Raw genomic sequence first — 15,269 nt, 5'->3', positions numbered from 1 at the left:
GATCTGGGGGACTCGTGGATGTCGAGTTTTATCTCCACACGGTGACTGTGAGTGTACCTAACCACTTTCCTTCTCCTTCTGCCGAGCTACACTCCTGAGCTGCCGGTGATCCAGACCTCCCCCCCCTTCACTCTGGACCTGTCCACCGGCAATGCTTCATACTGCCACGAAAACGCTTCAGCTGTTTTCCATGGACTACACCAACACACATTGTGCTCACACACACGCACACTACAGTGTAAACCCATACGAGGATGGGTTCTCTGTTGAGTCTGGTTCCTCTCAAGGTTTCTTCCTATCACCATCTCGGGGAGTTTTTCCTTGCCACCGTCGCCCTGCTTGCTCATCAGAGACGGCACACACACACACTTTTGTTTGTGTAAAGCTGCTTTGAGACAATGACCTTTGTAAAAAGCGCTATACAAATAAAAATGAATTGAATTGAATTGAATGTTCCACTGACCATTCCTGAACAATTTTTGCAGTGTGGCAGGGTGCATTATTAGGGAATACCATTGCCATGAAGGGGTGTACTTGGTCTGCAACAATGTTTAGGTAGGTGGTACGTGTCAAAGTAACATCCACATGAATGCCAGGACCCAAGGTTTCCCAGCAGAACATTTCCTCCACCAGCTTGCCTTCATCCCATAGTGCATCCTGGTGCCATCTCTTCCCCAGGTAAGCGACACACGCACCTGGGCATCCACATGATGTAAAAGAAAGCATGATTCATCAGATCAGGCCACCTTCTTCCATTGCTCCATGGTCCAGTTCTGATGCCCAGGTGCCCATTGTAGGCACTTTCGGTGGTGGACAGGGGTCAGCATGGGCACTGACTGGTATGTAGCTACACAGCCCCATGTGCAGCAAGCTGCGATGCACTGTGTTCTGACACCTTTCTGTCAAAGCCAGCATTACCTTGTTCAGCAATATGTGCTACAGTAACTCTTGTGTGAGATTGGACCAGAGGGGCTTGCCTTTGCTCCCCATGTACATCACTGAGCCTTGGGCGCCCATGACCCTGTCTCTGGTTCTCCTTTCTTGCACCATTTTAGGTAGGTACTATCCACTGTATACCAGGAACACCCCCACAAAACCTGCTATTTTGGGGATGCTCTGACTCACTCATCTAGCCATCGCAATTTGGCCCTTGTCAAAGTTGCTCTGATCCTTACAGTTGCCCATTTTTCCTGCTTCCGACATACCTTCAAGAACTGACTGTTGAATCTCTGCCAAATATATCCCTTGACAGGTGCCATTGTAACGAGATAATGTTATTCACTTCACTCGTCATTGGTTTTAATGTTATAGCTGATCAGTGTATACCTCCATAAATAAAAATCTGACCTTGCAGTTTTTCCAATCCTGTTAGCGATTCATTTAATACAATTAAAATGGAATCCATATTTTCCCTCTGCACCTCCTACTCATTCATTGCAGATAACATTTTATCTTGAAATCAGATTAGCACATCTCCATTTTTAAAAAAAAAAATAAAGCTCTTTCCAAAATAGTTACCTGTCTTCCCTCATTACTCTTATTTTCCTGCTTTTACTTTTCTCCACTATCTTCTTTTAAGCAAAGTTTACAGTTTAGTGTGGACTGGTGTAGTGAAATACTGGCATCACACATTTACATGATTTGCCATAGTATCTAATTATAACATACCATATATGGAGGAATAAGAGGGATCTGAAATCTGAAAGGGCTGCAGTCAGTAATTGCATAGCTGTAAAATGATCTACATGGTGTTTGTACCTTATAAAATAACCACTGAGTATAGCTTGCAAATGTGCAACACTGCAGAGGCAAACTTCTGTTGTGTGAATTTATTGGCATGGCACATTGGCAAAACAACGTTTTTTTTTTTCCCCCCAACAACAAATGCCTTCACACATATTGATCAAAATGCAACCTGGAAACATCTGACAGAAAAGAGCTATTTGTTGAAAGAGGGCAGATGCAACCTTCAGTTGAAGGCTTCTACAAAATCAGTGTACTGAATAATCCACACAGTGAAATCTACCTATTAGCAATTCTACTGGAAAACCAAAAGAAAAGAAAACATTAAGTGCAAACACTTGAGCAGTTAAGTGATTCATCCCAAATTTCCTGACATTAAATTGTGAAGCTTAACTTCAGGTTGAACCTGTGGCTCTTTTTCTGCACATTAGCTCAAGGCCTGCCATTCTATACTTTCTCTGCAAATCTCTCTGTAGGTCCATAGGCTTCTTTTCTTTAACATAAAAATATAAAACAGAACACAGGAATATTGCACAAAAAAGAAACCTAAAAGTAAATCTACTCCCAGTCTTCATCATCAGCTCCTGCAGCAGTGCTCTGTGCAGCTGGTTGTGGTGGCTGGTTCTTCAGGAAGGATCCACCCTAATAAGAGAAACCCACATATAGAAAAGCAAGGTGTAAATAAGACCATTCATATAACAACTGAAGTTCACAAATGGTAAAGTAGCATGTCCAGTGAGAATGTTTTTACCCTGCGAGTGTCAGTGGAGGCAAACACCTTCCCACGTGGGTTGAACCCTGTGGTGCCATGAGCACTAAATGCAATTTCCTCCAGCCATGAAGGAACTTCCTGCTGGGCCTGAACAAAAGAGGAAACCGTTAAGTTTGAATAACCTTAAGGAACAGAAAAAAAAAAGTAGGTCCTGTTGAAAATTCTGGTTTTAATGAAATCACAAACCCCCGAGAGGACTTTGACCAGAGAGCGGGCTAAAGGGGTATCAGAGTCGGGGTCAAAAAAGGACACGGCTCTTCCTGTGTTTCCACATCGGCCCGTTCTCCCAATGCGGTGCACATACTCATCAATGTCTTTTGGTAGGTCAAAGTTCACCACATGCTGGACATGCTCAACGTCTAATCCTCTAGCAGCGACAGAAGTAGCTACCAGCACAGGACATTGACCTGTGCGGAAGTCACCGAGAGCTTTCTCTCGCTCTCGCTGTTCCCGATCGCTGTGCACAAAGAGAAAGACAATGCTTTTTACCCTTTCATGGTCACAGGTTAAATAAATGCTTAGAATAAAAAATTCAAAGCCTTTTAGACTGGGGAGGAAAACCTTACATGTTGAATGTCAGTATAACCTGCTGAAATATTAGCAATACAAGATTAAAAAAAAAAAACACTGCTGCTGGAAAACATCTACTTGAAGTAAGGTGATGTGAGAACATCAGACCTCGTTAGGAGCTAGACGTTACTTGGTGTGCCTGCACAGGTACATACCCATGGATGCTAGTAGTGGGCACTTTCTCTTGACAGAGAAATGTTGCAATGAAATCTGCACTTCTTTTGGTTTCAACAAAGACCATTGTTCTCTGCGTACCTGAGGGTGTACAGCAAAACATTACCTTTTACATTACCAAATGACCACAGGGCATTTGCTTGCCTCAACTCTACTTTGCATTTTGCAACCGTAACTGCAGGCAAGGTTTCCATCATATGAGTTTACACAAGAAATGTTTTGGTGCTCTAAAACATCTGTTTATTTGGGTGATAAAAAAGAGTAATATACATAATATAAATAAAGTAACATAAATCTACAAATAAGATCAACATCAATGCTTTCTTGTTTTCAGCTGTTTGTGAACAAAGCAAATATTACTATATCTAAACATTTTTCACAGGAATAAAATACTGCAATTCCACATATATGAAGCCAATTTCACCAAATCAGTAAGTGTGGGGTCTCTGGGATCTATTTCCATTTGCGGATCAAAAAATGAACATATTTGGCCATATTGTGTCTGAAATGTTACTCAATATTAATTTACTATTTATAAAACTGTTGTAGGAAAACAATATGGCAATGTACCTATTCTTAGAAATTACATAAAACTTGTAAATTTTCCACCACAGGTAAAAAGTTGCAATGTGATCACACTAGAAGGTGACCAATTGATGACCGCAATTTTTTTCTTTTGTGGGCACACTACATAGACTATCAAGCTTTACAAAGATAAGAAATAAGAAAATTAAATAAGAAATAAAAAGTAGTCAAGACGACTCATGCTACTGTATACGTAATATCCACTTTTTTTTTAATAAGAATATTTCATTACTAAGCAGTCAAATTAAAAATTAAATTTTAATGTCTTGATAGAAACATTACGTGAGCATTGATCACTGCTGCACACTTTGCCTTACGTCATAAGTAGGTCAAGTCTGGGTCACCTGTGGTCTTTAGCAGCTCCAGCAGCTGCTCTCTCTTCGAGTACTGAGTGACTTGGATGATGTGCTGCTCTATGTCACTGCAGGCTCCTCCCACCACTCCCACAGCCAGGAACAGATAATCTACCTTTAGGAAATCAGCTGCCAGCCTAGCGAAAACACAGACTACCACCTTTCAGGTTTTTTGTGAACTTAATGACAATATTTAAAACAGGGCATAGACATTATTATTGATAATTTAATAATAGTAATAAAATATACTCCACAAAGTGTGTACCACACACACAGTATGTGTCCCCCCCCATTCTGGCAAATTAATTAGCTAGCCGATCACTAAAAAATCCAGCTCTTTGTAACATTCAGCATTACATTTTCTGCCATAATAAAGACTTTATATTTTCTGGTTTCTCGGTTACATGACAAACTGTGAGAGGCTGGTCAGTTACAACTGTATAACTGCCATAACACAAGTGATGACAAGATCTTGTTTTGTTGATGTTACGCAACATTAAATGCAACTAAACTGAAATGTCACATTCTTTAAATAATAAATGACAGTAATTGTTGGCAAATTGCTGTGGTATAAGAGGAAAAACCCTTCTGGATGTGTTACGGGAAAACAATCAACTTTGGTGCAATACCAGTAACTCCACTTTGTGTTGGGCATCATCACACCACCCAATTAATGATTATTTTCCTATAAGAGCATGCCACATAGTATTTTGTTCCTTATGCAGCTTCAGTAAAACTCACCAATATCAGTGTCAATACTGACATTTTATTTAGGAAGCCAAAAATCACGATCACAACTACAGGATACACAACCGAGAGGCTCTATATAAATATTCTATAAACAAAGTTTAACCAGCCCTACAAGTGGGTTAATCAAAATATGAACATGCCAGACCTCTGAATATCCTCTGGATAGGTGGCACTGAACATAAGGGTTTGCCGCTCTTCTTTAGGAGGCATTCCCGGAGAGTTCACCAGCTTTCGCATATCTGGCTCAAAGCCCATGTCCAACATTCGGTCAGCTTCATCCAGCACCAAATAACGAACTTTACTCAGTCCAACCTGGGCAACAGAAATGAACAAATTAACGGCCCTTCGTGTACATCCGGTACAACTTCCACAACATCTTTTAAGGAGTGCAATGATTATTTGAAATAATCTATAAGTATTGAATTAAATGGTTGATTATGAAAAATTATTGATGTGGCTTTTTCTATTTATCGCATCATATTCAACCAAAAACAGAAACATAAGCATGCACTGGCTTCTATTCCTGGTTAAAATGTAATACCAGAGCAAAGCCACAGGGGCTTGAGTTGAGTTATACACAAAACTGTTTTCAGGCCCAACACTGCTGAGGCAGTTTTAAGTAACACACACACAAAAAAAAACAAAACAAAACAAACAAACAAAAAAAAAACACCCTGACAGGTTTCACTTGCAGCAAACAGTTTTCTTGCTTAAATAACAAAAAGCTGAAGGGAGCCACCAGACTGAATGCCAAAAAAGGTTTAATGTTGATTTTTGTGGAGTTCTTGTGTACATGACCGATACATGATAAATGAATGATGGTGGCAACATTAGAGGGGGGGGAAAAAAAAAATCCTGAAGACACAGTACAGTGCAGTCTGAGATACACAAGCTCCTGCTTGGTGAGTCAAATCACACTACATGACTGAGATTACAGCATCATATTACATTACCAAAGAACTATTACCACAGAACTTGCTATTTTTCCAATGTAATTGTAAAATGTACTGCAGTCTCAAAGTTTAATTGTCTATGTGGCTTAAAACAGTTTAGAGGTAGAGAGAAAGCCCCATTTAAATCCACAAATTAAGTATCTTTCGCTTTTATTGAAGATAAATTCCTTTCAAATTTAAATGGGTTACTGTTATCGTAACAGGCAATAATCATTACATTAAAGGATGTTTAATAATGTTCCTCCCAGTTTTGTTTTACTTTATGAATGTTTCATATTGTTGGAAAAAAAATTAAATTTATTACTGCCACTGTTGTTTATAAGCCACACTTAACCCGAATAATTCACTTAATGATTAATTCACATAAATGATCATTAAAACATTAGTTGTTTTTCAGCCCAACATCTTACGGTACGAATTAACTATCATTTAATTACTGAAAGTACAAATGTGCATCGTAAGTTAATACAAGTTAAATTCTAATGTTCTGAATTTTACCTCAAATATTTGATCATTCTGAGAGACAACGTGCAATCATCTCTCAGAAACACATAACGTAAATTTACCTTTCCGCGTCCAATAATGTCAAGCAGTCTTCCAGGGGTCCCACACAACACGTTACAACCCTTCAACACTTCTCGGATTGTAAATCCAGTGCTTGTGCCTCCATAAACGACGACAGGCCGCACACAAGTGCTACAAGAGATTTCCGAATGTGTCTCAGTCTTTTGGGGTAAATTTACATCATAATCCACTCAGTTATACCGTAACATTAATCCTATGACAAAGCACCTGAAGCAAAGTAATAATGAACTTGCAAAATTGACATCTGAGTGTTTCATATGCGTCACATCACTATGAGAGAGAAATAAAATAATTATCTAAATGTCTAAGACAGGTTTATACCCATAAGCAAACTTGCGGGCCTCTAGGTAAATCTGATTAATGAGTTCCCTGGTAGGAGCCACGATGATTACTTCGGGCTCCTGCACCTCACTGAACTTGCTGGCTGCTGCACCGTCGCTCATGAGACGCTGCAGAATAGGCAACAGGAAGGCGGCCTGAGGATGGCAAATTTAAAAGACAGACAGCATTACAGATGGCCAACCCACACAGTAGATTTATCCGGTTTTAACCACTTAGGGCGATGACTTCCACCAAGATCATTTACAGTGGGCAATCAGCACAACCACAGTAGATCAAAGTAAAAGAATACTTGAAAACACTCGTTACACAATATGCATCAGAAAAGGACCAAAAAAAAAAAAAAAAAAAAAAAAAAACCTGTGCTGCATCTAAAATCCCGTTGGAAAATACTGCTCCGTAAGAAAAATATTGTTTTAAAGCACTAAACAGCAGCTGCTACTCAGAGTTTGTAACTTTTACAATAAATACCAATGATAGTTGCAATCTTAAATGTATTGCGACATATTGTAATAACTGTAAGAGTAACACTAGGCCTGGATCTAGGAAATGAGCTATAAATGAGTCATAATGGCAGTAATTATGAGCTTTCCACTACCTAGTCAGTGGGTTTAATATTTTATAAGCCTGCCAAAAACAAAACACTACAAAAAAAATGGGGGGGGGGATTTTTGTTTTTTTTCCCCAGATAGGCCATTAAACATGCTGCGAATAAATAAACTACATGCCATACCCCTGAGTGCTCACCGTTTTTCCAGATCCAGTCTGGGCACAAGCCATAAGATCCCTTCCGGCAGATATGATGGGAATACCATGCTTCTGAACAGGAGTAGGCTTTGTGTATCCTGACTTGGCAACATTTCTGTTTAGAGTCTCACAGAGTTGTGCTTCTTCAAACGTCTAGGGAGGGGGTGGAATGCCACTGTGAAATGTTCTTCCAAAGGGATCAAACCACTTTGTAGAAAAAAAAAGACATCACTGTGAGGAAGAAGAAATGAAAATCCCTACTCACCATGATTGCGTTGGGCGGGTTGCTTCCGCTTACATCCACAAGGATGTCATCATACTTGTCAAAGTTGATGCCTGTCGCATAGTGCGCAAAGATGGAATTCTCTTCTTCGGGTGGTGGAGGGGGTACATAGTTGACCTTGGGCCCTAAAGGACAAAGACAGAGTGGTAATTTCAGATTTGCTAGTGATGGACACTTAAGTGTCCGAGATACTAATGGGGTGTGGAATTACAAACCTGCAGGCCCACTATCTCCTTTTCCCTCATCATCCTTCTGTGGTCCTAAAAAATTAACTGTAAATGAAAAGTAAATCTCAAAGGCACAAGTGCTCCTTCTAATTATAGTCACAGTTACAGTATGAACTTACCCTTAGAAAACACCTCCTCATCCCGTCCTCTATATCCTAAATAAGGTTAAACAAATGGCAGTGTAAAGACAATCCTAACACTAAAGCCCTATTCGGATTGGATAAGTTTATCAGGGGGATGTCGGAAATAAATTTTTTACACTCCTCAGTGATAAAAATCTCACAACCAGACAGCAATAAAATTACCACAGGAGCAGTGAGTTTCTAGCGGGTTGTCTTTTCTACAAACCCAGATGTTTACGTCACGCAGTCGTATAATCACGCTCCATTCACAACATGGCGTCTAAGTGGTCATAGAGGCACTGGAGTAGAGAAGAATATGCTGGCTCTTATTTCAAATTACAATTTAAAAATACAATAAAATTAATAATCAAAGTATACGAGAATTTCTCATTTTGCGACTCGGGAAGTGTTTAATATCTGGGGATACACATGCTACGAGATGGAATACAGCAAGTAGCAGCAGTCAAATCTTCCCCTTAGGAAATTTCCTCAGGGCCCCATGTAAAATTTAACCCCATCCGGACAGGGCTCAAGTCACAGTTCTTTAAAACCTGCTTCAAGCACACATTTTCAAGCCAATTTGAGGCATGTATCACGTGATGAACAAGAATTATGCAAGATAGCGTCACCTCCACCTCTGCCAAAGCGTCTTCTGCCTTCTCCATCACCACCTAGAAACGAATGCAGGAATAAATGGTAAAAATCAGCAAGAGTTTAATCAAGTGTGTTTGAACAAGCAAGCCACCAAACTGGATTGTTGTGTGCTTACTTGCTCTAAACACTATTTGTTCTTACCCTGTCGGAAAGCTCCACGGCCTCCTCTTCCCCCACGCCCACCTCTGCCACCAAAGTCACTTTTGAAACCTGCAATAAAAAAAAAAATCATGAGCATATTTTCAGAAATATTCATTGTTTTTATATATAAATAAAATTGTGGGGCCTCTTACCTTCATCATTGCCATTTTCATCACCGTCTGATAAACAGAAATAGACTGCAAGTTAACATGCACACTATGGCTTAATCTAAGTCAACAAATAATAAACTGTGTAAAGTTACCAGAGTTGAAGGAATTTCTAAAGCCTCCTCTTCCTCTTCGGCCTGCTATCACAATGTTGTATATCAAACCAGAGTTATGAAAAAGAATCATAGCCAAACTCAACCCTGATTACTTGCCTCTGCCTCCTCTTCCCCTAAATCCGTCTCCACCACCATTCCAGGGGCTGCCACCATCAACTACAGGCAAAGACAACAGCACAGGCGTAAATCTGTCACAGTAGTGTGCGGTTATGTAGTGTTAAAATGAAATCAACCTTCCAGTCAACCTTGGTAGGAGCTGCCTACCAACCTTCTTCGTTTGCATTTTCATCATTTCCTGCGTAGAAATGCGAACAGTTCAGCAAACCAATATTTCTTATGAAGAAAACCAAATAAGCGAGTGAAGAAGGGGGAAAAAGTGCACCTGAACTGAAGCTCTTGAAGCCTCCACCTCCTCCCCTAGAGCTCCGACCTGATGTTGGAAACATTTTGAATAACTCGACAAACACTTAACATCTGTGACTAGCAGGCTGTAAAATAGAACTTACCCCTGTTTCCCCCTTGAGTCCCAAAACCATGGCTGCCACTTTTCCAAGAACTTTCCTCATCATCTATAAACACACATTAACTGTTAGTCAATACGTTACTCATTAGATCATATAGAAACACTATATGGCCAAAAGCTTGTAGACACCTGACCGTCACACCCTTATGTGGGTCTTCCCCAAACTGTTGGAACCACAAATTTGGAAGCACACAATTGTATAGCACGCCTTTGTATGCTATAACATTAAGATTTTCCTTCAATGGAACTAAAGGGTCCAAATGTTGTTTCAGCATGACAATGCCCCTGTACACAATGCAAGGTCCATAAACAGTTTGCCAAGGCTGATGTTGAAGAACTCGAGTGGCTTGAGCCTTGACCTCAACCCCACTGAACACCTTTGGATGAACTGAAACACTCCAGCCCAGGCCTCCTCATCCAATGCTCTTGTGCCTGAATGGACAAATCAAAACTAGTCACATTTCAAAATCTAGTGGAAAGCCTTCCCAGAAGAGTGGAGGTTATTATAAAAACAAAGGAACCAACTCCATGTTAATGCCCATGGTTTCGGAATGGCAACATGAATGTGGTGGTCAGGTCTCCACATACTTTCGGCCATATGGTGTAGACAAGCATCAGCTTAGTGGATTACATAGCCAATTATAAAGATGTATGACAAAAATATCCAACTATACATAATGCACATTTTGATTCCGATGATATTCATTACTGCCTACCTGTGGTGATGCATTTGAAGCTGTTTTGTTGGCTCCCACTGTTCCACAAGTTCCCAGCATTCCCTGATAAATTCAAAATGCACAAATTTCAAAAGCACAAATGATACAGCTACACATACACACCCCTACCTACACATATATACAAGAACCAAGTGCTCTTGATAGATATGGGCAATTCCATGCAAGTGTCAACCTACCCACGGGAACAACAAAGTTGTAATCCCACTTAGGTTTATATTTAATTGCTCTGATTACATTTCAGAGGAAATTGCATCAAATCCCACACAGATCAAGGTTTCACCCAACCAATGTCTTTATTAATTTAATATCAGCTGAAGCTAAGACAGGAATGAACTTTTACTTGTCACAAACCGTTAACCTCACAGGGTATAATGCCAGACTTTAATCAGGAAAGTATATGCAAATACAATTTCTTTTCCAAACTATACTAATTAAATGAATTCAATTGCCATTAGTGCTACAAGTGCTTATAGTGAAAATGTACCTCCAGCCCAAAACTCCATGTGATGTCCCATCAATAACACAGACAAACTGCTATATTTTTATATGTATACGAATATATAGTTTCTTATTATTTGTATGCATTCCATCAGAAAGGTTACACTGTCATGGAGACACACTGTCTCAACATCGCCAAGTGTGTACAGACACAGACATTTTGCAAATCAATGAACTTTAGTAAGGCTGGAATTGTCCATTTCCATATCACATTTACCTAACTGCTACATTTCTTGTTAGCTTTGCTGTCAGTGATATTTTAAGATCAGTGAAATGTTTTACCAAATGTCATGTTGCTCACAACAGGGCTCTGTGGAGAAGGCAAACATATGTTAAATCAATACCATAGACATCCTGTAGGTTATATCATGTATCGATTACCACACTATAAAGGGCTCAGTCTCTAAGGTCTGCTGTGTGAAGTTTTGTCCAACTCATGAACTTGCACAAAACTATTAAGGTCTAGTTTATATTCCTGTGCACAAATATTTGCACACACCAGAGTCTGTATGCAAATATTTGGGCACAGAAAAGTAAAAAACTAAAAAACAAAGTCATCTTAAGGAAAAAAAAAAAAAAAAAAGTAAAGTCAGTCATCTGGCAAAAGACCACTCCCTAAGTTTCAGAGCAGAACGAACAGAGAAGAAGCAAAGCATGCAGATGTAGTATTGTTGAGATTCACTACTTACGCCTGGGTTCTAAAATCACTGATACCATACTATAAAGGATTAGATAAAGAGGATTCTCTGGGATTGTTCAGATTTTCTCCACAGAAAGAAATGAGGGTGGATTTTGCATATTAAAAGAGAACATACAGTAAGCCCCTACTGCTTGCTTTCTCTAGTCATGTAACACTACATAAATGCAATCAGGATTTTGGAAGCGTGCAAGTTATCCTGTCAGTGCACTAACCCCCATATAAAACTGCTTCAACACAGAAGCATTAAATTACATTGGGCAACACTTTTCATTAAACATGTAAGCTCATAATAAACCAAAAGATTAAAGACATTATAGCCTAGACTAGTTATAACATGAATCCTTACACCAGCAATGGAAAATTAAGGAACATGCTGAAGCCTGCCTTACAGCCTTTTTTCCAATCCAGTTATCTGCAATGTCTTATGTCTGAAAGTAATTTCACTGTTTATGGTTCAGCTACATGTGTTTACTTGATGCATTATTAATGTACAGATTGTGACAGGTGACAAAACCTGATGGTTGCTATACCCTCATCTGGTGGTTGGGGCATTTTGCTGGCATGATTCGGCTCCACTAGTTCCCTTACTGTGAAGAGTCAGTGCAAAATAATACAAAGTTCTTCAGATTGATCAAATTTATCCTATGATGAAACATTTCTGTCCTGATGGGAGTGGTCACTTCCACACTGATAATGACTCCATCTACAGGGCACAAGGACTGACTGAATGGTTTGATGTGTATAATAATAATGTAAATAAAAAAAAATAAATAATGTAAATCATATGCTATGTCCTTCTCAGCCCAACTGAACACCCAGTAGAGATTTTGGACTGATGTGTTAGGCTAGATTTAGACTGTAATTACAGCAGTCTTTTAAATCAATTTTATTTGTATAGAGCTTTTAACAATGAACACTGTGACGAAGCAGCTTTACAGAAATGAATACATTCAGGATATAAAATTTAAATGTATATATATATATATATAAAGAACATAGTCAGCTGTCTTTGGTCGCAGTGGCACGCACTTGAATGCCAGCAAGCATGGCACATTATGTGTCCTGCTCGGAAGGGCTTCAGTTTACATCAAGTAATGGGGTAATTTCCTATTTTACAGGTGCTTCTCCGAAGTTTTTTTTTTTCCTGTCCAGATCTGCCATGTTTTTTTCTCTCCATTCTTCTCTGAGAAAATTACAGGCTGAATTACTTATTTTTCTCCAAACTCAGCTGTTGTCTGATCATTTTAGATCTGTCTGGATAGACATCTGTGATTTTCTTTGTAGATATCACCTCTCACTGTTTTTATTAAAAAAATTAAAAAAAAAGCTGTCTGACTGCTACTACTTGCTGTATTTAGTCTCTTAGCCCAGATATTAAACACTTCCCAAACTGTGAAATGAAAAATGGATGCTTTGGAAGAGGCACTCAACCATATACTTTGCGATTATGAATTGTGTTTTCAAACTATTGCTGAAACCTTGGTTCACACCAAACCTGAAATAAGAGCTAGCTTCTTTTCTCTACTCCAGTGTTTCTTCGACTGCTTGCATGCCATGTTGTAAGTGGAGCGGTCACATGTCCACATGATGAAACATCCGGGTTCACAAAAAATACAGCCGACTTGTAACTCAGTCTTCCTGTGGTTATTTTATTGCTGCCAGAATGAGAGTTTTATCATGTGTTAAAAAAAATTTTTTGACGTCCCCCTGACAAACGAATCTGATCCGAATAGGGCTTAAGACCGCCAACCAACTCACAACCAAAGAGTTCTTTTACGTGCGATGTATTTTAGAAGACCCAAAATCATAGTGTGAAACTGATGTTCTAACAATTTAGTTGACCTTATCCAACTGTCCACATATGTAAAGGTCCTTGTAAAACAATACCACCAGTATTTTGTGCTATAAAGTCTAATTTATTACTGTGACTATCAGATGATGTTTTCAGTTTAAAACTGCAGGTAACATTTGGTCAGTCTTGTCAAAAAAAATGACAGGAAGTCTCATTATGTAGGACAATTTGTCAAATAACTGGCTTTAGACAGTGCTCTACCTCCATCAACAAAATACCAACCAAGAGAATAGAAGATAGAGTTTCAGTGGCTCTAATGGGCTCTTGACTTTTCCTTTAATTTGTCACTCATTTGTATTTGACTATATCTATCAAACAGACATCATTAGCATGCTGATACCTTCACATGAAGGCCATTACCTGATCATCTTCCCAGTCCTCCATAGTTGAAGATAGTTGATGTGAGCTAAAATGGAGAAAAGTCATTAGTCATGCTGAATATTGTAAACGGTGTTTTATACTAGAGAAAATGGCGGACACGACAAAACCCATATCGGGAGTCGAATATATAATAAAATATTAGACAAAAGTTGGACATTTTAACTACAAAAGTCTCTTACTCCGTTTTATATTCACCTCCCCAAACATTTTACTACTCCATTTTCTGTAAAATGTCTAAATAATTGGTTAATTAGTTAACTACGTTGAGGCCTGGTGTTAGCTAGTTATCCGCTTTAGCTTGCTAGCTCCCAGCTAGCTTAACCAGACTAGCACATGCACAGTGGATGAATACAGCATGACAGTCGGTTTTAAACGTCTAAGAAATATACATTCTTAATAAATAACTTACAGCTAACACTTAAAATATTTAATTTAATATAATTTACTACAAATTATCATCAAACAAAGCGCGTGAAGCTCGTGCTATCTGCATCTACATGGCGTTTCCCTCAACCAGGCCTGATCCATAATTTAGCGTTAATTTAACAAATAAATAAGCCGAAAACTATCGCTTATCCTCAAGGAATTCTATTCAGCTTTTATCTATCATGTGGATAAGTTCTTTTTATTAGTATTTACAATCATTAGAGAGCCTAAAAAAATCCAAACTAGCCAGCTATAATGACCCCAGGGATTTAAGGATCCTCAGGGATTTAATGATGCAGCTCGCAATTTAGAGTGACGTTAAATTAATGATTTCACCGACATTAATGGCGTGTTATTTTGAGAATATTCCAAGGTATCACTCACAGGTATGCGTTTATTTAATAAGACAAAATCTGCCTAAACACTTTGCGACTAGTCTCGGACTGTGACCTTAACTCTAAAGAGCAGATCGATGGAAAGGAGGGAAGAGGAGAAGGAGAGCCGGAGTGAAGAGGGGCAGGGCAGGGGTGGGGGAGGGGGAGGGGGAATGCAGCCTTCAGGAGCTATTACAATTACCGTACATTAGAGTTTCCAAGTTAATTTGGCAAATGAACACAGACAGACAGATAGATAGATAGATGGATAGATATGCGCTTGGGGGAAATGAGTCTAATGCAAATCTGTTAGAGAAGGGAGGGAGCTTGTCTCTATGCAAAAAATAAATAAGTGCAAAAACCTTGTACATAAGGCACTTAAATATTATGCAAGTGTTCAAGAAAGTGAGGAAGTTCCAGTTAAAATGTGCCATGAACCTATGGCTACTACTACGACTACCACTACTACTACTACTATTAATAATAATAATAACAAC

The 15,269-nt window shown here is 39.0% G+C and overlaps 1 protein-coding gene across 5 annotated transcripts; it reads right to left on the bottom strand.

The window, feature by feature from the left end:
- Positions 1 to 1,814: 1,814 nt before the first annotated feature.
- Positions 1,815 to 14,916, bottom strand: ddx4 (DEAD (Asp-Glu-Ala-Asp) box polypeptide 4). Of its 5 annotated transcripts, none has more exons than XM_026941979.3 (24): positions 14,783 to 14,916; positions 13,952 to 13,997; positions 11,322 to 11,349; positions 10,521 to 10,583; positions 9,788 to 9,850; positions 9,664 to 9,711; positions 9,550 to 9,576; positions 9,378 to 9,437; positions 9,261 to 9,302; positions 9,151 to 9,177; positions 8,999 to 9,067; positions 8,833 to 8,874; positions 8,201 to 8,236; positions 8,070 to 8,126; positions 7,837 to 7,979; positions 7,572 to 7,724; positions 6,807 to 6,961; positions 6,467 to 6,596; positions 5,093 to 5,259; positions 4,189 to 4,334; positions 3,241 to 3,340; positions 2,702 to 2,972; positions 2,495 to 2,602; positions 1,815 to 2,385 (listed from the first exon to the last, which is right to left on the bottom strand). In XM_026941979.3, the coding sequence occupies exons 2-24, from the start codon at positions 13,973 to 13,975 to the stop codon at positions 2,302 to 2,304; spliced, it is 2,043 nt and encodes a 680-aa protein (XP_026797780.3). In that variant the 5' UTR covers positions 13,976 to 13,997; positions 14,783 to 14,916; the 3' UTR covers positions 1,815 to 2,301. The 5 variants fall into 5 exon arrangements, with proteins under 5 accessions (XP_026797780.3, XP_026797781.3, XP_034168756.2 ...); XM_026941980.3 differs by having other exon boundaries at positions 8,070 to 8,114; XM_034312865.2 differs by lacking the exon at positions 14,783 to 14,916 and adding an exon at positions 14,152 to 14,317.
- Positions 14,917 to 15,269: the final 353 nt, after the last annotated feature.

This window comes from Pangasianodon hypophthalmus, chromosome 17 (assembly GCF_027358585.1).
Source record: "Pangasianodon hypophthalmus isolate fPanHyp1 chromosome 17, fPanHyp1.pri, whole genome shotgun sequence".
NCBI lineage: Eukaryota > Metazoa > Chordata > Actinopteri > Siluriformes > Pangasiidae > Pangasianodon > Pangasianodon hypophthalmus.
The sequence above is the reverse complement of the archived record's forward strand: the minus strand, read 5'-3'. Positions and strand labels throughout refer to the sequence as shown.

Bases quoted from the DNA above. Each gene is read 5' to 3' on its own strand.
- ddx4 (XM_026941979.3), bottom strand. From the start codon at position 13,975: ATGGAGGACTGGGAAGATGATCAG. The intron at 9,712-9,787 runs GTAAGTTCTATT...TTCCAACATCAG, and splicing joins GACTCAAGGGGGAAACAGGG to GTCGGAGCTCTAGGGGAGGA. The intron at 7,980-8,069 runs GTTTGTAATTCC...TTTGTCCTTTAG, and splicing joins AGGAGATAGTGGGCCTGCAG to GGCCCAAGGTCAACTATGTA.